Source organism: Tribolium madens, unplaced genomic scaffold (genome assembly GCF_015345945.1).
Source record: "Tribolium madens isolate multiple individuals breed KSU strain unplaced genomic scaffold, Tmad_KSU_1.1 Scaffold_11;HRSCAF=98;Tcas5.2_LG3b, whole genome shotgun sequence".
NCBI lineage: Eukaryota > Metazoa > Arthropoda > Insecta > Coleoptera > Tenebrionidae > Tribolium > Tribolium madens.
Genome location: NW_025400975.1, coordinates 1110353 through 1135061, shown reverse-complemented (window position 1 = coordinate 1135061; position 24709 = coordinate 1110353). Strand labels below are relative to the sequence as shown.

The 24709-nt window shown below is 29.0% G+C and overlaps 2 protein-coding genes across 2 annotated transcripts in view; both read right to left on the bottom strand.

Moving 5' to 3' along the window:
* LOC123006194 (hemicentin-1) overlaps positions 1 to 9262 on the bottom strand; it is a 227489-nt gene extending 218227 nt beyond the window's left edge. The window contains exons 1-2 of the mRNA XM_044400483.1: positions 9111 to 9262; positions 1731 to 1909 (exon numbers count right to left, since the gene is read on the bottom strand). Of these exons, the coding sequence (XP_044256418.1) occupies positions 1731 to 1854 (124 nt within the window). The 5' untranslated portion in view covers positions 1855 to 1909; positions 9111 to 9262. The remainder of the gene's footprint in view (positions 1 to 1730; positions 1910 to 9110) is intronic.
* Positions 9263 to 20667: 11405 nt separating this feature from the next.
* Positions 20668 to 21739, bottom strand: LOC123005575 (phenoloxidase-activating factor 2-like). The gene is made up of 2 exons (XM_044399379.1): positions 21522 to 21739; positions 20668 to 21463 (listed from the first exon to the last, which is right to left on the bottom strand). Exons 1-2 carry the CDS (start codon positions 21665 to 21667, stop codon positions 20668 to 20670), a joined length of 942 nt encoding a protein of 313 aa, XP_044255314.1. The 5' UTR covers positions 21668 to 21739.
* Positions 21740 to 24709: the final 2970 nt, after the last annotated feature.

The following is a 24709-nucleotide window of genomic DNA, read 5'->3' as shown; positions in this document are numbered from 1 at the left end:
TGTAATTTAAAATTATAAAGGGTTAAATACATTTTTTTAAGTCAGTCTATACCATGAATATGAGTGATTACTTCGACCACTCATTAAAAATGAAAACAAAAATTACAAAAAAACGTGATGGAAAATTTTGGTGACCATTTTTAAATTTTCTGAACAAAATGACATAGGATACAGATATTTTTATCAATGTTAAAAAAATTGAAATGTCGCCTAGTGTTATCTGTAGTGTCACTCAAATCACTACAGTACAACCTCGATAATCCGAATTAATTATGCAGCATAGTTTGTTGGAATTTGACATTTAGATTATCGAATTTCTATTTTATTTTGTTAAAAAAATGTTTATTCTTATAAAATACGCACATATAAAAAAAAACAAAAAAAATTACAAAAAGCAGAATTATGACATGTGTTATACTCCTGAAACGATATAACGATTTTTTATTGAAAAGTTCGAATTACTGAAATCATGAATTTGGTTTATGTTCGTTTTATTGGAACAAGTATGTGGTTCGGATTATTGGAGATTTGGATAATAGGGTAGTTCGGATAATCGAGGTTGTACTGTAACAAACTAAACAAAAATACATTTAGTTGTATACACATAATAGAGTACTCTTATTTAGATTTTTATTAAAATTTTTTGCATTCTTTTTTCGTGTGTTAATAAGCCTTATTTTTATGATAATTTTATATCAGTTTGAAACCAAATTAAACAAATAATTATATTCGAAATATTAACTATGTTCCCAAAGTAGTAAATTTATCACCAAATAAATTGTGTCAAAGTTTACTACAACATATGTTTGTTAAGTTTGTTTTATTTTGTTGTTGTGACTGAAAAATGTAAAAATCCCAAATATTTTCATCAATTTACGCAGTATTACCACATTTATATGTTAGAAGTAACGAAAAAATCAAAAATGTTTGTAGTTTTTATTTTGACATTTACTGGTCACTGACACCGCTACCAACATTGTTTTAAAAATTACCCTAGGCACTTAAATAACTCATTTCCGCATTTAAAAGAGCGCATTAATAGGACTATTATGTCTTCAAATTCTAAAAATTACAGAAGTAAAATAAAGTATGGAAGAAAATTAGTAGTTGTGTGAATAAGCCTTTTTTTTAGGATAATTCATAAACATGTACGAGTACATGGTGTGTCAGAACTTACGACCCAAAGAAACATTTTAAGTATGATACCAGAAACACGGAAAAAATGTTTAGAACATTCATCTGTAAAAAAAAAAAATTCCAACAGAAATAAATAGAGTCAAAGTGCAAAATTTAAACTCTCATAACTTCGTAATTTTTATAGATAATTTTTTTTAGCATTTTTTTCCGTATTCCTGGTATCTTACATTACATAGAATTTTCCCTGGGGAGCGAGTTCTGGCACACCCTGTAGACAGTAGAAATAACACATTTACATTCACGATTTTATTTCACATACATCGCTCATTCAACATTAAAATAAAATTTTCACATTTTGTTTCACAAAACACTTTCCTTTACTGTTCACATTAACACGATTTCTATGCTACGAGCACTTGACTACTTGACGTTTGCAAAAGTTCTTTGTTACCTAAATTAAATTGATGAAAGAATCTTTCAAGCTTAAAATTATTATGCTAAATCCCACCATAAAACCCGTTTACGCTAGTTTTGTTCCAATTCCGTTTTGAAATTTTAGCAGAAAATAATCTAACAAAAATTTTTGGACTTACCTGTGGCCGAAGAAACGAGAAGCAGCAACATAAGCTTTATCCATGGCAGTGTCCCAAACAGATGAGATCTCATGTCGTCATAAGTACCATGTCGGTTTGTAACGGTGGTTATTCGAGTGCACATCCACAATACAACATCCCAATGGCACAGTAACAACTTCACCAAATTACATCGCGACCTGTTGAAATTTCCAATTAAACCTCTTGTTGATGATTGAAACCATTCATAGCTAATTTTTTTCAACACATAACAGCAGCTCTGTTGCCCACTTTAATCGAATCCGGATAGGAATGTTACACCATAAATGTATCAACCCAAACAATAAATCAAAATATCCCACTCAAACTGTTTAAATCTAATGTAACAGGAGGCAGAACAACCATAGACGAGCAGAGAACACGCTAAATTACTGTTTTCGAGAATTTTGGTTGGTATTAATGACCCATTATAAAATCCTATTCTAGGAGCACTACAGCATTATCATCACAACCAAAACAAATCTATTATACCCAAAATTATGCGTCAAATCGAATTTGTAATATAATTAAATATTTATAAAATTTTGTTTTGTTTAAAATGCAAAAATGTAAATAAGCGATTTATGTTGTGAAATAAATAGACAAAATATTGACCTAAATACTGTTGTGGGTTTATTTACATAAAATTTCTCATCTTCACAAAACAATAAAAATGTTTGGTATTTGAAAAAAATTTAATTTGCTTGCAACTGAAATTTCTAAAACATTTCAACTGGCATACTGGCAACGTCATATATTGCGACTACGTGTGATTCTAGACAAGAATATTGATTTTTCCATTAAAAGTACATTAAAAAAGATCTGTCAATCGTTTTAATATCTACTTTTCAGTTTTAATTCTCAGAGCTTATTTTTATGCATCGTTACATGGATCGCTTATTTTGAAATAGTATATTCTATGACATACAAAAGTTTCATAAAAAACTAAATGTTTTTTAAATACTAAACAATAGTATATTATAATCTAGCTGAGAAATATTCATTCCTCCGAAGACTAAGGCGCAGAATCGATGTCAGTTATAAATCGACAGTGTAATAAAATTCCCACCGAGATTTCTATACTATTTATTCACAAACAATTTATTAAAACAAATAATAAGTACTTAAATTCCTCTAATAAAGCTAATACAGTGTTGAAAACGACTATATGTAATACTAGACAAAAATATAGATTTTTCCATAAAAAGTACATAAAAAATTTCTCAGTCGTTTTAATATCTAGTTTTCAATTTTATTACCTTAATTTTCAGAGCTTACTTTTATGCATCGTAAAATGTTCACCTTATATTTACAATATCTAAATCGCTTATTTTGAAATAGAACTTTCTATGACATACAAAAATTTTATTAAAAAAACTATATGTTTTCTAAGTCGCATATTACAATATAGGTGAGAAATATTCATTCATTTTTTTTCTAATAAAATGTGTTTGTGAATAAAGTAGCATAAAAATCTTGGTGGGAATTTAACTATATTAGTCAGCTATACAGGGTGTTTGTTTTTCGAGCTCCACCATGAGGATCTCAGTTATTATAAGAGACACGAGGTCTGTTAAATTAGGACAAAGTTGCGTATTTTTATGCTGAACAATAATCTGAAAGAAAATTTAATATGTCATTTTTAGTTTTTGAATTATTGAAAAAAACGGATATTTGTAATTTTTGTTTTTATTTTTTCAAGCGAAAACTTAAAGACCTAGACGTTTTTAACTAGGATGTTCTTAAGGCCCTTTTTTACAAGGAATCTAAATCTGTCATCGTATTTTCCAAGGCGCTCTTGATATCAGAGTTACAACACTCAACTTTGGATTTTCTTATGGACGCTATATTTGATTTTTGTATTTTTGAAAAGTTCCTGATTACAACGATCGTCTGATAACACAATCTGATCAAATTTTACATGCTGATCAAAATTAAAAAAAAGCGTTTTTTCAAAGAGTGCTTTGGAAAAAAATCCCCCAATTTTAATTAACAAACTAAATTTTGACAGTTTAATTGAATTTGGATGTGGAAGTCACATTTCCATCAAACTTACCTACTTAAAAACAAAGGTTTTGAAATAGGAACAACGTGATAAACTAGAATTTATTCTTTGCAAAACAAAAGAACACAAAGTTGTAAAAGAAGTTCGAATGCACTGTTTTAAAATTTAGTTTGTTAATTAAAATCGTTGGTGTTTTTTCCGAAGCACTCTCAAAAAAACACTTTTTTTAAATTTTGATTAGCATGTAAAATTCGTTGTAATCAGGAACAAAAAGACTTTTCAAAAATACAGAAATCAGATATGGCCTTCATAAGAAAGTCCAAAGTTGAGTGTTGTAATTCTCATATCAAGAGCGCCTTGGAAAATACGATGACAGATTTAGATTCTTTGCAAAAAAGTGCCTTAAGACCGTTTTAGTTAAAAACAACTAGGTCTTTTAGTTTTTGCTTGAAAAAATAAAAACAAAAATTACAAATTTCCGTTTTTTTTCCCAATAATTCCAAAACTAAAAATGACATTAAATTTTCTTTCAGATAATTGTTCAGCATAAAAATGCGCAACTTTGCCCTAATTTAGCCGACCTCGATTCTCTTATAATAACTGAGATCCCCATGGTGAAGCTCGAAAAACGAACACCCTGTATAGCTGACAAATATCGTAAAATTCCCACTAAGATTTTTATGCTATTTTATTCATAAACACATTTTAACAAAGTTAATTGCATTTTTGCCATTTAGTAGATTCATAACGTTGGCAATAACACATAAATCACTTCCCAACCAAGAAATGGAATGACGTATTTTCCTACCTATAAAAAGTTAGAAATCAGCATTTGTTGTAGTGATCGTGACTATTAAAATTAACAAAAATGTAGTAAAAAAACTTTCTAAAGATAAATTTTCTTATCCAGATCATGTAGGTTCACCTTATAAGAATTTTAAAATTCAAGAATAGCATCCAAACAAATTTTCTTTAAATGTAATGCATGCGCATTTTTATAAGCTGACATACATTTTCGCTTTGTTCTGTTAAAAATTGGTATTTCACCACATTGAGTTCTTTTACAGCAAATTCCATTAGAATAAACCCAACAAAATGATCTGTTCTAGAATTGTGAAAACGCACCTAGGCATGAACTAGCGTTGCATTATTTACTTGAAATCCTTACTTCAATTTGTAAGCTGTAAAGTTGAACAGATGTAGCAGTGGTAGAAAAGCTATTATCCTTTGTACAGTCTGTTGCAACTGGAACCTCTATATGTAAACTGTTGATTTTATTTTTCCTATTGTGAGTCCTTTTACTGCTACAATGCACTTACATATCAAAAGATCGTTAGGAAAAGCATATTACAAAGAGTTGGCGCAACACGAGTCTTTACCACACACCATGTTTTGAAACTCTCAAAACAACAAAAAAGGAGCAGTTTTACTTGAATTTTATTAAAACAAAGATTTCAGTGAGCATTTGGCCACTAACCACAAAATATTATTTTTTTACTCTCCTCACTAAGAAAAATAAAACGTGTTTTAATTTTCTGATGTATTATAAGTGGTGACACTGTGTAAACAATGAGTTTAATTACTTTAAATTGGTGAAATTAGATTATAATCAATTAGACAACTTGAGCAAGTGTTACTCTTACAAACTGGAACACAAACATTTAATTCCTATAAAAAAATAATCTGGGTTGTAATTAAACCCTACTGACAAATTTAGAGCCAAAAATCTCCGAAAAAAACATTGTGAAAAGTGACAAAAGGGCAATAGGAAAAGTGTAATTAGTGTCACAAAAACTATTCGTTTTGACAGTTTTAAAACTATAAAATCATCGCCTGCCTACGAGTAAATTTTGATCAATTCGAGATATTTTCGTTTTGTATTAAAATCTGAATCAAACCATCTCAAAAAACACGTAAAAAAACAAAAACTATTTTTTATTAACAATCATTATTTTTGCTTTTCTTCTAGAGAGGATACAATATTCGAAAATAACGAAATTTGCCCTATCCAAATGAAATATAAAAGGTTTTCACCAACAAAAATTGTAAACAAATATGATCTCTGGGGTTAATTATTCAAAATCTATTATATTGTTTAAAAAATAGGTCAAAAATAGCAAAAACCACAAAAAAGTGTCCTCGTATTAAAAAAAAATCCTGACACAACTATTAATATCACCCTGTATCTTTTAACTAAAAAAATTATATACTTTTATTTAATTTTTATTTTTATTTAATTTTATTTATTTTATTTTAATTTATTTGAAAATCATTTTTTCTTAGCATCAATAAAAGAATAATTCAAAATAGTAGATTATGTTATTAGGAGTAAAAGAGATTGTTTATGTGTGGATTCAGCTGAGCCACATAAACTCAATTTTATTCCAAATAAAATATACTATTTTATCCGCAAACGATTCAAATAGAGAGAAAAGAACAACACACCAATAATCAAGTAAATCACCTCAATAATCAGGACGCTTTACAATAAAATAATAACGTCAGTTTCAGAATTTGCGTTGAGATTTTCGTAAATGTTGATTGATTTAACTGGTGAATAACTAGTGAAGTTTATAGTGCAAAATGTCGAATGCTGATAATCTACCTTGTACCTCTCCAGAAAATGCTGAAGCAGCGAAAGAGACAAGAAAGAGAAATGTCAAGTAAAAGTGAAAACGCCTAGGCGTAAAAACAGTGTTTTTACTCCATGACTAAAAAATAAAACTTTTACCTGGGTCATTTTGTCATAAGTGTGTAATTTTTCTTACGTTTGCGGATAAAATGCATTTTTTAATTGTCATTTCATTAAATGTTATGTAATTTATTCTGCACATTTTACCACAAATTTCTGCTAAATAAGTTCTTCAAAACCGGTTACTATACAATCATAAATCGGAAGCAATATTGGAACTTCGAAATTGGCCTATAAAATGATGTTAATTTAAATAGTAGATCAAGTCCTATCTCTACTGATAAAAATTTTTCAGTCCTAAGAACTTGGTTATGGAAATTTGGTTTTTCATTACACTTTAAAACCATTTGACCGGATATTATAAAATTTGGAACAGGTACAGTTGGAGACAAAATACTTTGGTCGGCACTTTTCTGACACTTTAATGTAATTCAAGCTTTAACGTTAAAATGAATGACAATTTTAAATTAATGACAGCTATTATATTTTCCTATCACAAATATGTAGGTACATACAACTTGTCAACTATGAGTGACGGTAGCTAAAAATAAGGTTAACAGTCCTAAAGCATGCTTTACAATTTAATGTCACTCAAGTAACATTGACGGTCAAATTATTTTGTCTCCACCTGTACTTACAAAAATATATCTTTAAACTGATAATTACGAAAACCGGATACATGTACCCAATTTCCGGTTCCATTAGTTCCGAAACACATTTTCTCTATTAACACTATTTTTTTATTGCTTATATCGGTAGAGTAATCGATTTCGAATAAAAAACGCACTAAAACTGATCGTTTCAAAGATATATTAGTTTATTAATTTTTCCCAATACTAATATCTTATACTGTTTCTATGGTGTATTTAAGCTTACTTCTTATGTTGCCGTTAATATACTTCTATAAAATACGTCGTCAATCACATCGTATTTTATATGTGCATGATCTTGGCATTTTGTCAATTTTGCCATTATTTTTTTTTTAATAATTTCTGAATTTTATAAAATTTCTAATCCATTATAAGTGTCGAAACATTTTTTGGAACCAACACAAGTTTTATAATTTAAAAATCTTGTCAACTAAGATCTCGAATTTTGAACTGTCTATAAAACTCTTGACGATGGGGCCTCTAGACAGATGCCTCTAGAATACTTTTTAGCAATATAATTTCTTCTGAATAATTATCCTAATTAAACGTTGTTTTCCATAAAATCACAAATAGAACAGATTTTTGGTAATAATTTAATTCTCATTTTTATGACCCAATTATGTTTGCATTTTGTGTAGTAGAAATTAGAAAAGTATAAGTTGCACATCTGCAACACCAACAATATATACATATGTATACAGGTTATCCTAAGTGGTAGTTCATTAAAAAAAATTGATAGTGCAAACGGTAAAAGATTAAACAGACTTCAATACGATGCTTTAATATTGTTCCAAATTTTTAGCGTATGTGAGTCAGACATTAAAAACCAAATTTGGACAAAAAATATAATTAATTGGAATCTTTTCTACATGATAAAATTTCTAGATTTTTTCTAATTGTAACTGTGAAAATTGAATATGTAAAAGTTGATAAATTTTGAGTAATTAACATTTTGACATAATTTATGGCCAAGTTTGGGATGATGTGCTTCTATGGGTATGTCATAAATGTCATTGCGGATCTTTTTCTTTTGTCAAAAAATTCTAGCCTGGTCACCAATTACTGCAAACCCCCATCGATTCAAGTTTCAACTTTATCATTATTCTATTTTCACAAATACCACAGAAAAAAATCAAAGAATTTTAACATGTAGAAAATATTACAGTTAATTGAAATTTTTTTCCTCCAAATTTAATTTTTAAGGTCTCACTGCTATCAAAACATCAAATTAAAGTGCATTTAGTCCTCTACAGTTTGCACTATCAAAATTCTTTTTTAATTAATTTGAAATATTTATTTGCACCGGCCGTAAAACTAGAGACACTCTTTACCTACATAAAAGTAAAATAAAAATATGCTTGATTGGAATTTATTTTATCTTCTTCTATAAAGGAAAACTGAACTCCATATAGCATAATTAAAATAATTGTGTACTCACTTTACTAACATTTCCGTTTTTTCAGTTGCTTTCCAATTTGCAAACTCTGACATTTGTTTACGTGATGACTGTGATAACCTTTCACATCGCGTTTTTTTATCAAAGCGCTTTACAATACATTCATTATTTTTATGCACTGCTTGCACACATCAGATGATGAACTAAAATATCTTTTGAATGGTGGTAGCCCCAATGGACCTTCACAAAGCCACAGGCGAAAAGTTTATTTATGAATGGAGGCGAATCCATTATGTAAGAAATACAAACACAAGTCAATTCACCCAGATTTAAACCTGATCTGGAAATTAAAGAAAAAATGTTTTCTAGGGAATTAGAGATGTAATTTGGGGGAAGTGCAATCGTATCTTATCAAATTAATTGTGGATTTGGTTCGGTGCGCTGAACCGATTCTAATCCGTGCTTTCTTGAAAAAGCTTTGGAAATAAATCAGTGAACGCATGGTGGCAAAGAAGTCGAAGATAAACCGCCACCCCGATGATAAATTCATGTATCATTCTTAACCTTCTCCGATATCAGCGGGCAACAATACAGAAAAAAAGACACCATCCAACAATACCTGCAGCAACAATGAAACAAAAAAGGCTCTCAATCCACCCTTTCTCGCAAACAACACTCACAATGGCATTGTCAACACATCACCACCGTGGTATTTGCCATTCATCGAACTGCAACGACGCTCTTTGTGCGCTTGCGACGCGTCGAACCCTCGTGAAGTACGCCGACGAACTGGGAAGTTGGAGGAAGACCAGACGCAGAGGGCCCAATCCACGCTTTGGCGGGTTCGAAGGGCGCTCGCGCCTGTCTTCTTTTGGGGGGAATCAGATGTGACGTTCGGGAGGGATCGCGAGCAAGCGCTTGTTAGCACACTTCATCATCCTAATTACCGACTCTTCAGACGAAATCACAATTTTGAGAATGCCGACCGAGCTATTCTTATTTTAGCATGGGTGTGAAATGATACAGCTTTGTTATTACCGCAAAGAGATTAAATGTAATGGCTGATGAGAACTGCGGAGACACGTACAGTTTTTACTTGAGCTCAACAGCATCGTTGACTCATAACTTTAATGACTTTACTCATTAATTAAAGTCGACATTTTTAGTAATTAAAATACCTTACTAGTTAAGTGAAGTTTTCGAGGATTAAGCTACATTTAAATTTTAATAATTTCTTTAAAATTTTGAAAATTTGAATTAACGCGGCCAGATAGGATTAAAACATGGAACTTGTATGAAAACTGAAAAATCTGTCTGTTATTGTCTAAATTTACAAATAAAGGTGAATATGAATGTGACACCGACTAAGTCCAGGTAGGTATCTGAAATATGAATACAAATTCTAAACCAAAAAATTAATTTTAAAACTAATTTACTTATTTGCCAATACTCCATCAAGGAAAACAAAAGATACCTTGATTTTTAATAATGCAAATTAAATTTTACAAATCAAAAACTTACGTATCAATAATCTGTGATTTGTTTGTATTTCACAAACTGAGTCATAAAATCAGTACAATTTTACATTTTTTACGTCATAAGTTGGTAAAATTAACTTTTCAATGATTTATAAAAAAAATTAAATAAAACTAAAACACTTATATTACAGAAAAAGTTGCTACAAAATAATGCTTCCTATTCCTATAAACTGTTATCAAGAGAATAAACAACCAATTAATCCCGGGAATATAGATGGGATTAACGATGTTTATTCCAAAGTTGCATACAAAACTTTCCTCCCCACAAACTAAATTAATAATAACATAAAAAAATAATAAAACATAAATAATGTCAAATAATTTGTAAAAATATTCGGATTATTCAATTGCAATTGTCAGAGTAAAAATCGGTATATCAAGGACTAAAAAAATAATCAAACGATTCAATTAATTCAATTCTAGTTCGTTTTCAGAGTAAAAATCGGTAATTATTTTACATATTTTATTTTATTTTTAATTTTAAGCACAGAAAGAATTTTTTTTTGTCTTCCACAAGTGTGTTATTTAAACAAACAAACAAATTTCTAACACCAGAACAGAAAGTTACCTTCAGTTCCTCCAAACTATGAGATAATAGAAGTTGTAATTTATTAAGGGAGTATTTTTTTCTTTCCAGGAAAATGAAAAGACACAATTTTTTCTTCTCCCTTAAAAACTTCTTGTCTGAAGTTGTTTTCAGTCTTAGAAAAAWGTTTAGGTCTGGTCAGGTCAGGCTTCTTGTTAAATAAACTTTCTTGCTTTTTTTTACAAATAATTATTATTAACAAATGTTTGTTTCTATTTCATAGTCAAAATTTTGACAATTTAAATCTTTCAATACAGTTCTTCATTTGTTACCAGAAAATTTTTAATTTGCAAATTAAATTTTACAAATCAAAAACTTACGTATCAATAATCTGTGATTTGTTTGTATTTCACAAACTGAGTCATAAAATCAGTACAATTTTACATTTTTTACGTCATAAGTTGGTAAAATTAACTTTTCAATGATTTATAAAAAAAATTAAATAAAACTAAAACACTTATATTACAGAAAAAGTTGCTACAAAATAATGCTTCCTATTCCTATAAACTGTTATCAAGAGAATAAACAACCAATTAATCCCGGGAATATAGATGGGATTAACGATGTTTATTCCAAAGTTGCATACAAAACTTTCCTCCCCACAAACTAAATTAATAATAACATAAAAAAATAATAAAACATAAATAATGTCAAATAATTTGTAAAAATATTCGGATTATTCAATTGCAATTGTCAGAGTAAAAATCGGTATATCAAGGACTAAAAAAATAATCAAACGATTCAATTAATTCAATTCTAGTTCGTTTTCAGAGTAAAAATCGGTAATTATTTTACATATTTTATTTTATTTTTAATTTTAAGCACAGAAAGAATTTTTTTTTGTCTTCCACAAGTGTGTTATTTAAACAAACAAACAAATTTCTAACACCAGAACAGAAAGTTACCTTCAGTTCCTCCAAACTATGAGATAATAGAAGTTGTAATTTATTAAGGGAGTATTTTTTTCTTTCTAGAAAAATGAAAAGATACAATAAGGAGTAATCGTGCATTTCTCTCCCTTTTTGTACTATTTTGATCTTCTTAAAAAGCATTATTCTTTAGAACATGTCCCTATTAACAAACAAATATTGAAAAAAATTAATCATTATGCAAATGATTCGAAGAAAATTTCACAACTATCTTACTTGCTATGTTACGTTATAACTATATCTACAGGATGAATATAAAGTATGGAACCAACCGGTTTTATTTTTAATCATTTGCCTCCAGAAAATAATAATTAATATAAATTAAAGTAATATAAAAAATGTGATCGTATTTTCAGAACGAAATTTTCTTTTGTTTTTGAGTTATGCGATTTTTTTTTGTCAAAATTGCAATATATGTGAAATATTTTTTTTGAAAAAATTAAATATAAAGCAGATAGTTGTAATCCTTAGAGTATAGCTTTTATGAGAAAAATGATTTTATAGTGGGTTGCCATTTAAAAAAATATTTTTTTTTTGTATAACTCAAAAACAAAAGGAAATTTCGAAAAATGTTATTCTTTTTAAATCATCACATTTTTATAGTAGTTTATCACTCATCAATTAGTTTTTTCAAAAAATAAATAGTTTAAGCAAAAAACATTTGGTTCCATACTTTTTATTCACCTGGCATGTATACCATAATTATTACAACATCTGAAATTAAATGCTTTCATCATTGATAATAAATTAATTTGACTTTTATAAACAAAACTTTAATAGAAATAATTATTTATGATAAGTACAAGTGGATTTTATTGCAAATTAAAATTCACGGAACACACGAATGCCATCTGTAGATACGTGCTTGCAGGAAGATTCAATTTTATCAACACTAATTGCAACATATTCAAAAAGTATTTCTAAATTATTAGTTTTCATATTTTATCTTTTAAAAAATGTTGATTACGTATTGATACAAATGGATCATCATAAATTTTCTTTTCATAAAGTCTTAGAAGATAGATCTGATTTATATTTTACACTAGTAACATAATTTAAAATACAGGGCGCCCAAAAATCGCGCGACCCCAAAAAATTTGAAAACATTCTTAAAGTAACATTTAGCAAAAATCGGAAGACACAAACATTTATTTAAAAAAAAATTAATTATGAAAATTACAGTTTGTATTTACAAACAGAACCTGTTTAACTGAACAGAAGGATAAGAATAGACTATATTTAGAATTAGAAAATATAATGCTTTTATAATTTTCTTGTAATTCACTATGCAGAATTTCACTTACATCTACTACATCTAATAATACATAATCATCAACCTCGTATATTTACTAATAACAATATTAAAAAGTGTAAGGTATTAGTCTAAATAAATGACGAGGAAAACACACGCGACCGCGAACATGGTCTACATCGCATCAAAACAATTAAGAAAAGTGGATTGTTTTTGTTAGAGGTCGATGTTTCCTCTTGATATCGTTGGCATTCGATCAATAAAACTTGATTATGATCACTAGATAACTTTCAACAGAGATTGATAGAAGAAATATGGAGAATAAACATGAAAAAATTCATTTTCATTCCAAAATATTATTGTTTAGCATCAGAAAAAACGAGAAACGCTTTTGAAAACATTAAGCAAATAACCATAATTATTTATTAGAAACGTTAATCAATGTCCCAAAACACAAGGGATTTAACAGTAATAAGTTAATGACACTGTGTCTGTCTTTGTAGAACAAAAATTGCATAAATATAAATTTTATTTGGTATCAAAATTATTATAAATCGCGTATATTATAGGATATGAAACACAATCGACACACTTTCAAATTTCACATCCTAATTCGAATATTGTATTTTAAAATTAACCAACCAAATAAATAAATTTTACGGTAATTATTATTTCATTGAAAACACAAAGCCACAACAGAGATTTATTTAATTATTACCACAATAAACATTACCGAAAATTATATTTTTATTATTTTCCTACTAATGTCTCCTAGTTTTCCCCATTTGTTCATGCAGCATTTCACACAGGAATATTAAACAAATTTAAAAATATGAAACAACCAACAATAAAAAAAATCTTATCCAAGTTTTTGGTAGAATACAACTGAGGGTACTTTATTTCGTAATGTGTTAGGGCGATAAACGAGATGACGAATGCTTTTCCTGGGGTGGAAAGAATAGACGTAATTTGTTTTGCACTTGAGCATGAGGGTTTTATAACAATATTATCGATCAAACGTTATTAAGATTAATTTAAAGCACATTTAATCCAGTGACACAAATAATATTAAAAATACATAAATGTAATTCAATTATTAAAAAGCACAAACCTTTTCGCAATATGACATTTAATAAAATCCAACCATGACTTTTGACCGTAAATATTCAAAATATTTATCAATCGCAATTTTAAACACAGAAAGAATTTTTTTCTTCCACAAGTGTGTTATTTAAACAAACAAACAAATTTCTAACACCAGAACAGAAAGTTACCTTCAGTTCCTCCAAACTATGAGATAATAGAAGTTGTAATTTATTAAGGGAGTATTTTTTTCTTTCCAGGAAAATGAAAAGACACAATTTTTTCTTCTCCCTTAAAAACTTCTTGTCTGAAGTTGTTTTCAGTCTTAGAAAAAWGTTTAGGTCTGGTCAGGTCAGGCTTCTTGTTAAATAAACTTTCTTGCTTTTTTTTACAAATAATTATTATTAACAAATGTTTGTTTCTATTTCATAGTCAAAATTTTGACAATTTAAATCTTTCAATACAGTTCTTCATTTGTTACCAGAAAATTTTTAATTTCTTCAAAAACTGTTGTCTGAAGTTGTTTTTATTTATTACGAGTATGTGTACCTAAAACAGAAGAAAACAATTTTTTCTTTTGAGTACTTTATTTTCCTTGTCTTGGCTCTATTAATAATCCTTCTTCCCTTGTTATACAACTAGCTACTATTGACAAATGTTTGCTTATATTTTATAGAAAAACTTTAAAAATTTAGAGCCAAAGTTTTATTTCAAACATGATGCGTTTCAACCATAAAGTGGTCATCATGGTGAGAATAAAGAGTTTTTAGTTTCTCACCTGAGGATGACCACTTTGTGGCTGAAACGAGTCGTGTTTGAAATAAAAGTTTGGTGTGTCGGTTAAATTGTGTTTGTGTTCATCATTCCCATACCAAGAGGATCCAATAAGAAGTAGTAAATTTGTTATTTCCTAAAAAACATCGTCTGAAATTGTTTATAGTGTTAGAAAAAAATAAGTGTGAAACACAGAAAGAAATATTTTTCTTCTCAGTGCTTTATTTCCCTCACCTTCATCTCGTTAAATAAACTTGTTTCCTTTATACAAATATCTACTATTGACCAATGTTTGTTTCTGTTTCATAGTAATAGTAGATTATATACCAAGTGGAAGCTGCTTCATTTCCAAGGTGAAATATGATGAATTGATGATCAAAGCGCAAAGCGCCGAGGTACACTCAGAAAAGTTAAAAATGACGTGTCCATAAACCGACCCTCATTATTTGGGTCCTCCTACCTAACCGCAGTTATAACAAAAATATTTAGCAAAAATAATATCTCACACTTTGAAGTTTTATTATTTTTCATGAATGAGAGCAACAAATCTTTGCAGAATTTTATTGTTTTGTCGATAATACCAAAACCAATAATTAATTAATTAATTGTCAAAGTTACAATTTCGTCAAAAAAATAAAACCGTCATTGTGATGGGACTTAAAAAGCAGAGAAAAATCCCAAAATTAAGAAAAAAATAACTTTTCTATCCAGTGAGACAGAATAATGACGTTTTAAAATTACAAACACACTTTACACACGTTTAATTATAATAATTATCATTAATGAAATAATATCCCACGACAAAATTTACTTAAAAGAAATGCTGAGGCTAAATGCAAAAGCATTTTTATTATTTTCCCCTCGCAGATGGTTTATAACTGCGGTTAGGTAGGAGGACCCAAATAATGAGGGTCGATTTATGGACACGTCATTTTCAACTTTTCTGAGTGTACATTGAAGCAACGAGTACCAAGGTTTGTATACTATTTTCTTCACAACCATCCTTCTTAAAGAGCAGAAAACCAATAAAAATTTTATCAAATTTTAAAAAACATGAATGACATTTCAGGTTGGGAACTGGCCAATTCCCAACCTAATATGTCATATTACATATCCACTGATAACGAAGTGACCACTTCCCAACCCAAACCTGATATATTTCATATCAATTGTTAAATGAAGTTAAAATGTTATACTCTCCAACTTTTCACATGAAAAATGTAATTTAATTATTACCTTATGACTTTAAATAAAGATTTCTACAATTTAATTCTTGTCATTTATTTTGTATTTAAAAAAATTGTGACTTATTTCAGCGGCGAAGTTAGAAATAAATTCTTAACATCACCCTTTCAGCTCCACTTTGTTAAACGCAATAAAAAATAATTGCCAGCACCAAAAGTTGCACTTTTTCGTTATCGTTTTTACCAAAACTTTTGTTTACGACGTGAACCCCCACTTTGGAGGGCTTGCTGACCGGAAGCAAAAGAACATCGCGGTTTCAGTCATCGTTTCATTTAATAAAGTAATGATTTATGATATGAAAGCGAACTCATCCGAAAGTAGTATCCATCCAAGTTCTAAACGAAAGCTTCCCTGCAAACCGTCACACCCCCTCTTTGAAACTGGCGTCGTTTCCATGCCAACAGACGCATCTCTCCTGCTTTCAGACGGGGAAACACGCCGTTCATATGCATGCTGCTGCATAAGAAAAACGATTAGCGTGATTAATATGCTTGGAAAGACTGTGGTCGCAACAAAACGAGTGCTCCGACAAATTAGTTAAGTGCCTCTGTATTTCTTTCGTGATTTTTGTCTGGCACGCAATGTTACGCCAGTTAGTTCAAACCTTCTTGTTAAACACGAAAAAAAACTAAATGGAAAGCGTCAGGTTAAATGGAAAATTTGCCTTATTTGTTTCCGTCTTAGACACGAAAAATACGTTGTAAATCTGTCCATATGTTTTATTTTGTAAGAGTCTTAAAGCTAAATATAAGTTGCGCTATGTTTTGAATATTTTATAAATGAGGTTGCAGTTCCAATTTCAAAACCTAATTTTAACTTAAAAAGAAAGATGTGAAATTTCTCCTGTCTGCACTTATTGAGTAAAAGGTTAAAAAAACATACTCCCTATAAAAATAAAAGAAAGGCCGACAAAAGCAGTTCTAACAGAATAATAATACCCATAAAAGAGAGAAAATCTTGTTATGAAAGATTACAAAAATAACTTAAATGAGTGGATAGCTGGATAAATATGAAAGTATATAGTTAAACTGTTATAAATCATAAATCGCAAAAAAACTGAAGTAATTAAAAAAAATTGTAGAAATTTCAAGTCTCAGGATGCATCAATAAAGCGCGAAATTTTGAAAAACTCTTAAAAATAGTGATTATTGAACTTAAAATGTTATTTCAATTTTTTTGTTTTCAGAAAAAAACATAAAAAATGCTAAAGCAACATTACAATAGAAATTGAAAACGCCAAATGTTCACCCAACCACTATATCATGTTTACTAAATGGCTTTTAGTAAATAACGAATTAGCGTATAATTTTACCTCCGCACAAAAATGATAATTAAACAAGAGCTTTTTAAACATTCCCACTCCTGTTTTTTGAAAGTCTGTAGAATAATGAATTTATTTTTATTTTTTTAATTTTTCCGTTTTTTATCAGCCAAAATAAAAATCATCATTTCACCAAGATTTATTTATTACTTGTAATTTTTTATACAATCTTTAAAAAATACAGTGTTACTATGTCCAACTTGGATCGAATTCCCCTTCACTCCATCGTGGTCGTAACACAATACTCTATTGTTCTACTGACTGATTTTCATAAGCTAAAATATTCTCTGTTTTCTCTGCAAAGAAAATTGACGTATGCAAATAACATCGTACATTTTGACGAAAACGCAACACGGTGTTGTTTTTTGCGTTTTTCCAAATTATTTTTCTCTACTTTGTTTTCTAATGAAGTTATTTTGAAACCCATTTGAGTATCACAAGAAAGCTCATTGTAAAACGTAATACACCTTGTGCCATTTCAATCGCCACACTAACAATGTCGCAATTGTGTTTTTTGAAGTGAAATAAATCACAATCATTTGATTTCTGTGTACAGTTGGAGACAAAACACTCTGGTTGTCAATGTCACGTGACATTAAATTGTAAAGCATACTTTAGGACTGTTAATCTTATTTTTAGCTACTGTCAATCATAGTTGACAAGTTGTATGTACATATTTTTATAGGAAAATATAATAGCTGGCATTAATTTGAAATTGTCATTCATTTTCAAGTTAAAGCTTGAATTACATTAAAGTGTCAGAAAAGTAACGACCAAAGTATTTTGTCTCCAACTGTACCTAAAGGAAGAATCTGTAGACCCCACTGACAAATTTAGGGCCAAAATTCTCGCACTGTTTCATACAGAAAGAACATTATAAAAAGTGACAAAATGATGATTGAAATGGTACGACATATATTTTGTTTTCTGAGATTGGTACCGGATATAAACGTCAAAAATAATAAAAACACGTAACATAACTTCACAATGAGAATTATTTTTAGGTTTTAGGAATCTTTACCTTCGGATAAACAGGAAAAGTTATTCATGTTTACTTGAACCCCTGGAGTTATTATAAACATCTTCATTTTGCATATTTTTTTTTCTTAATTTCTGGAATTAATTAATTAATTAATTTAAATATATAAAATTATTAAATTAAGTATGAACAACTGTCAATTTTTTAATTTCCTTTTTCATTTGTTTCAACTGATAAAAGTCCACGTGACCAAACGCAAAGTTTTGATGTTTAAACCATAAATAGAGCAAAGTAAAAAAATAGTATACCACTGTAAAACTCGTTTTACATAAAAATTTTATTGATACCCACTTGAAATAAAAAAATACTTTTCCTAAAAGTTTTTTAATGCTCCAATACGTTCTTTTTAAGCCACATTACTTTGTTTTGTTATCTATTTTATTACATAATGGTACTATCAACACAGTTTAGCGACCATGTAGAGGTATTTATTACATATTCAAAATTTAAAAAAATAGTTATTTATTATACAACTCGATAAAATTGAATTTTATCTTTGAGAGCAATTTAGTGTTGAGGCGTCAGCCGAGACGCTAATATCCTCGAAAAGATAATGAAAATTTTATCGTCGTGTAGGTACAATATAATATTTTATTCAATCCTCACTAATTTTGTAGTCAATTTGGTCAATATTTATAAATGTCAAAGTAAAATTCAACAATGAAATCTAATGTCAAAAATCGTTAGCAACTAACAACCGCAGATAAACAATAATGAATGTATTTTTTATCATCTAGACGATAAAACTTTATTTTAACATGAAGAAAAGAGCAGATAAAATTCAATTTTAACATAAATAATAGTTATTTATTATACAAGACGATAAAAAAATTGTTTATCTATGAGTGAAAAGGTTAAGTTTACGAGTAACGAAGTCACGAGTGATTTTTTTCACGAGTAGATAAACAATATTTATAGTTGTGTATAATATTTCGTTTTATTTTGTACTCACCTACCAAAATTTATTGAATATAAATTGTAGATAAAAATTACTTTATTTCACTAGACGATAAAAGACTACTTTATCTACTGAAATTAACTAATTTCAACTGATAAAAGCACTCTTTAACATTGAGTACAAAATAAAAATACAAATACAGTTATGATTATGTCGAAATATTTTTAATCCTTAAAAATTTGAACTGACATCTCAAATTGGTAATCTGAATCTCTCAAAATTCACAAACAAAAGTGAAAAACAGTATCATTCGATAATAAAGTCCTACACTCAAAAAAGTCTCACAAATTTCGAAAATTAGATTCAATTTCATGAACCAGCTCTCTTTTTTTCTAAAATTCTGTAATGGCATCTTGGATTAGAGCCACTTTTATTTATTTCTTTTATAAATTTTATTTTAAAAGCAGTTCGTTTTTGGAACAAAGTAATAATCTAGTGACTAATTTATAAAATTATATTTAAATTTTTAACAAAATTGCTTTTTCTCCGATTGAAAATATTGATATCTTATGCGAATGTAAAATCGTTTTGGCGCATAAATTTCACTAATATCAGTAATTTAATTTAACAATAACATGTCGATGAAAAGGTGCGAACCTAAATTGAAAAAAATTGATTGAGCATTTTTGTCAAGTTTTAAATAATTGATTTTGTTTCGTTTCTTTTAATTTCGATGGCTAAAAACAGAAAGATAAATAGATGGTGACGCCACAATGATAGTTACACTGAATTGGAACTAACAAAAAATACGGTTCATAATTTATTAAAAATTATTTTTTTTTATTTTAACAGTTTTATTATTTTTACAAAAAACTGCAAAATTACAGTTTCTCAAAAACTAGTTACTCTAGCACTCTGTAGATGGCACGTCTCTAGCCTACAACGGAAAGCTATTCAAACGAATCTTCAAACGAAAAAAAAAATTTTTTTAAGAAAAACAGAAAACAAATTGGTTTCTCTTTGGATGTTGTTCCTAAATTAAATTAATACCACACAAACACAAAGTTATTATTTCATTTTGAATATTTGTAGCAGATTCCAAATTTTCAATATTTTTTTTATATGAAAAAACGTACCGTTCAAATTGCATAAAAAAGAAGGTAATAAACAATACACCAAGAATATTTTTTAATTTTTTTTTATCAAAAACTGAATCGCCAAAAATAGAGGTTTAAATATATTTTTTAACGACACGGACAAAAAATTTCAAATTAATAGAATAATAGTGCTGCTAAGGCTATCAAAAAGATTCAATAGTTCAAAATTTTAGATCGGCGATTTATTTCTTTATGGTTCAACACAGTTCAACCAAGAACTGAAGTTAAAAAAAAAGCTTTTTTTATAGTTTAGATGCAGAAATGCTGTTTCCTGGTAATCTAAGAAGGAATTAAAAACGAAAAAAATATTTTCAATTATTTATTTTTCATAAGATACTACGATACAATAATCACTTAAAATCTATAAGAATTTATGTCAAATTTATTCTGTGACATAACTTCGTCAATCCAGTCCCTAAAGTACGCCAAATTTACATAAACCCCTGGTAAATCTCCCCCACAGCCGATTCCCCAGGACACTATCCCAGCTTGTTGGTACCGCCCGGGAAATCCCGGAATAGGACAAATCAACGGACTTCCCCCATCGCCCCCGCAAGTATCCTCGTTGTTTCCTCCAGCACAAATAAAAGACTGATGCAACTGGAAAAACTCCCCCAATCTGCTCTGTCTCAAAGACCCCACACATGCATCCCTTGAAACCATCGGTAAACGAACAATTTTCAGACTAGTCTGATTTTCCTTCAGAGTTGTGGCTGAAGTACAATTCAAATTGTCCAATTCTAATCCTGGAGGCGGAATACAAACAGTCCCGATTTTTTCCACTTTAAATGCCTTGTTCAGGAATAAAAGGGCGATGTCATTTTGGCAAGTGGCAAGTTTAAACTGGGGGTGTTGGACAATGTGGGCGACAGAACGAATTGTACTGCTGATTCTAACCTGGTAGTAGCCTTTTTCTTGGAGACAGTGGGCTGCGGTGATGGCCACCCTTTCATGGATGAGGGAAATCCGACATTTGTATGATGGTACAAAGTTTGGGTACTGTTTGTAGAGGAGGGACGCAGACCATGAAAAAATTTCAGGATTTTGAAAACCGCAACCTCTTGGTGGTTTTGTGGGGGCGTTGGTGGTAGTGGTGGCCATTGTTGTATTGCAACAGACTTCGAAAACTCCATCGCACTGACGAGATTTCCTGAAAATAAAATTAATTACTAATCATAAAATTATCGAAGTAAAACTGAAAAACTTACCTAACTTCAAGCAAACCGCGTCCATCTGAGATAATCTCACTTTCGTCGTCACTGCACAAGTAAAAGGGCACACAGGTGCAATTTTGGGTTTTTACCAATTTTAGTACGAATATTGTAAAAAACAAAATTTTGAAAATAACACCCATTATGTCGTTGTTGACGATTCAACGTAAAATGAAAAATAAAAATTTCACTCCTTGAATTTAAAGTCTATTTGCCCCACCACTACCTAAATTGGGGTTGTTTTGGAAATCCCGTCTAAGGCATTACCTGAAACTAAAGAGAAATTTAAAATTATTTATATTTTTTTGCTGTGAAATACAAATTGTTATTTAGATAATTATTTATTTTTTTGTATTCCATTCCGTAATTGTTAGTTTTACTAAATATAAAATCGTTTAGAAAAGTGCAACTTTATTAAAAAGCAAACCATTACCACATGGTATCAATTTTACAAAAAATAGTCTTAAAAATACGAAAAAACTCTCGAAATTAAGTTTCTTACGTCTTTCTCTATTCGAAACCGTCATTTTGACGCCTCAAAAACACAATTGCAATATAAAATACTCGTACTTATGATTTTCTAAAAAAAAACTAAAAGAATAATTACTTCAATCAAACAAGTAAAACATAAATTATCACTCTTCTAAATATTTGCTAATAAATATCTGTTAAGACGACAAGAGTTTTAAACTATACAACTTGTGATGTCATCAAAATTTTTTCCAACACTAATATTGAATCAGAAATTTTACTAAATTCAGAAATTGTTGTAAATAAATTTGCCAAAATTTAACATTTTTGTAAAAATTTTGACAAAAATTTGACAAAATGCTCAAACAGGTCGAATTTCTTTTAAAAAATATAAAATTCTCAACTTGAGAAAAAAAATTTCAAATTGTATGTTTGTTATTTGTTAATATTACTTCACTGTTTTGGTGATTTTTTTTCGAAAACTTTATGTAATATTTAATATTTTGGTGTTTCCATTTCGGCAATTAAAAGATCTATCAAATTGTCTAAAAAAAATTAAGGGTTTTTATTTTAAAAAATGTCAAAACAAAATATTTTCAGTTTTAATAAGATTATTCCATAATTTTGCCGTTCACTGTTTATTTTTGCCAATAATTACTTTGACCATCAAAAGTTTACTATACACCAGATTCCCGTCAGTAGCACCAAAGAAAGCCATAAATGTCTTCTCCTGACCACAATCTCTTGATTTACAATGCCAATACTATCTAGCGAAATTTTTAAGTTATATAATTTAAAAATTGACTGCCAAATTTCATTATAATAGGTTTATGTATATGAGAAAAAAATTGACTTTTTTAACGAAAAATCGTGTAGAAAGTAATACTCCTAGTTTTTAGACGATCGTTAATAAAAAAATAGTCAAGAAAAATGGTTTTCTAGACGTAAAATTACCCGCTGAACACGCTGCAACAAGTTAAAATACTAGATAGAATTTCTTTTTGCTTCAAAATTTTTACTTTTTGAACGACGATTGCGCTCTAATTAATTAGACTTAGAGCAATACACCATTGCAATCAGAATAAAAAAATCTAACGCTAAAGCCCAGTGAAAATCACGCAAAAAAATTGAATTTTTAAACGCCGATTATGGGGAAACTAGCGCAAAATACTTAGCAAATTCGTAATCAGCGTGGCAAAATCTATCGGATAAGATAGGTTTTAATTGAATGTGAAACACGTTCAAAAACATGTTAACAAATTTTTACTTTTCTTATTTTATAAATTGCAATGATATAATATTTTGACTTAAGCATATGTAAAATGTTCCGGGAAATCAATTGGTGTCAATAAAACTGCAAAATTCGTAATAGTTTTTTAGTTACATTGCAATTTATATTTTCTATATTTTTGACTTTATCAGGAATTTTATCGATAACTATTTATCGTATTACACTGATCTTTTTGTATATGATAGAAAATTAAATTTTCTTTCCAACGGTACCAAACATAAGAGGTTATCACCAATAATTCCGGAATTATTGACAATAGACCGCTCCGGGTGCCAAAAATCGACAAAATCTCGAATAACTTTAAAATTGTTCCTATAACGTTTTTCACAATTCTAGAGGTCTCAAAGACTCAAAAAAGTTCACAAAACGTTGTTGGTTCAAGTTTAAAAAATTACGAATTTTTTGAGTTTTTGAAGGTGATAAAATAGTCAATTTATCTTAAGTCGTAAAAACGCTTAAAATATTGTTTTTTGGACGTAAAATTACCCGCTGAACACGATGCAACAAGTTAAAATACTCTACGATGTATAGTTTTTGTAACTGTTACCATTGTATCTGTTACAACTACAATAATTAATATTTGTTACTCTGACAATTTGCAAGACCGTATTCATCATTAATTTAACGGGCTTTTCTTTAAAATTTTTAATTTTCAACCAAAAAAAAAATCTTTTGTATATCTTTCACGCGATAAAGAAGGAAAACCTTAAGGAAATTCACTAAATAAAATTTAGTAAAATATTAAATAAAAAGTTCCGACAGTATCATAAAAAACATTGAAGCGCTAATTCATAGACGACGAGTGGAGGATAGAAAAAGGAAAAATTCGGTTTTTTGAATCTCACCTTTTCGGCATATGCTAGTTTAAATTTTGCTGTGTATTTTAAAAGCACCTTGTACTTATATACAGTGCCATCAAAAAGTCTGTCTATCAAGCAAACCTAGAATATAAAACGTGTGTCTGAGAAAATGTCACAATGACAAATAAAAAATGTCAAAATAAATTTTATCTAAACTGTAACAGTAAATCTTGGTGAACGATTTGTATGAATAAATCCAAACTACATCTCATCTTTTAGGATGATTTAAAACGTTTCATGCAGTAATTTAATTTACTTAGATCAATATTTTAATTTATATACAATTTTGTAGTACCCCTACAAATAAAACACATATCCTGTTATTATTATTATTATTTTCTTACTAACTGGTGACACCTAAAAACATGCCATTTTTTTTACAGATCCTTATAATTCCAAACATTTTTTTGAAAAATCAAAAGTTAAAAGAACACGTGTCATTGTTTATTTCATGGTTCTTTTCAACATTTACGAGACTTTTCTCTGCTTAGAAAATTCCTCTCTCAGCAGGACATACTGCAATTCTGACTAATTCTAAAACCATCACTTTCTTAGTATTTGCT

What these genes read in the sequence shown, in the direction of transcription:
- LOC123005575 (XM_044399379.1), bottom strand. Translation starts at nt 21,667, where the DNA reads ATGGGTGTTATTTTCAAAATTTTGTTTTTTACAATATTCGTACTAAAA. An exon ending in CGCGGTTTGCTTGAAGTTAG is followed by an intron (nt 21,464 to 21,521) that starts GTAAGTTTTTCA and finishes TTTTATTTTCAG; the next exon opens with GAAATCTCGTCAGTGCGATG.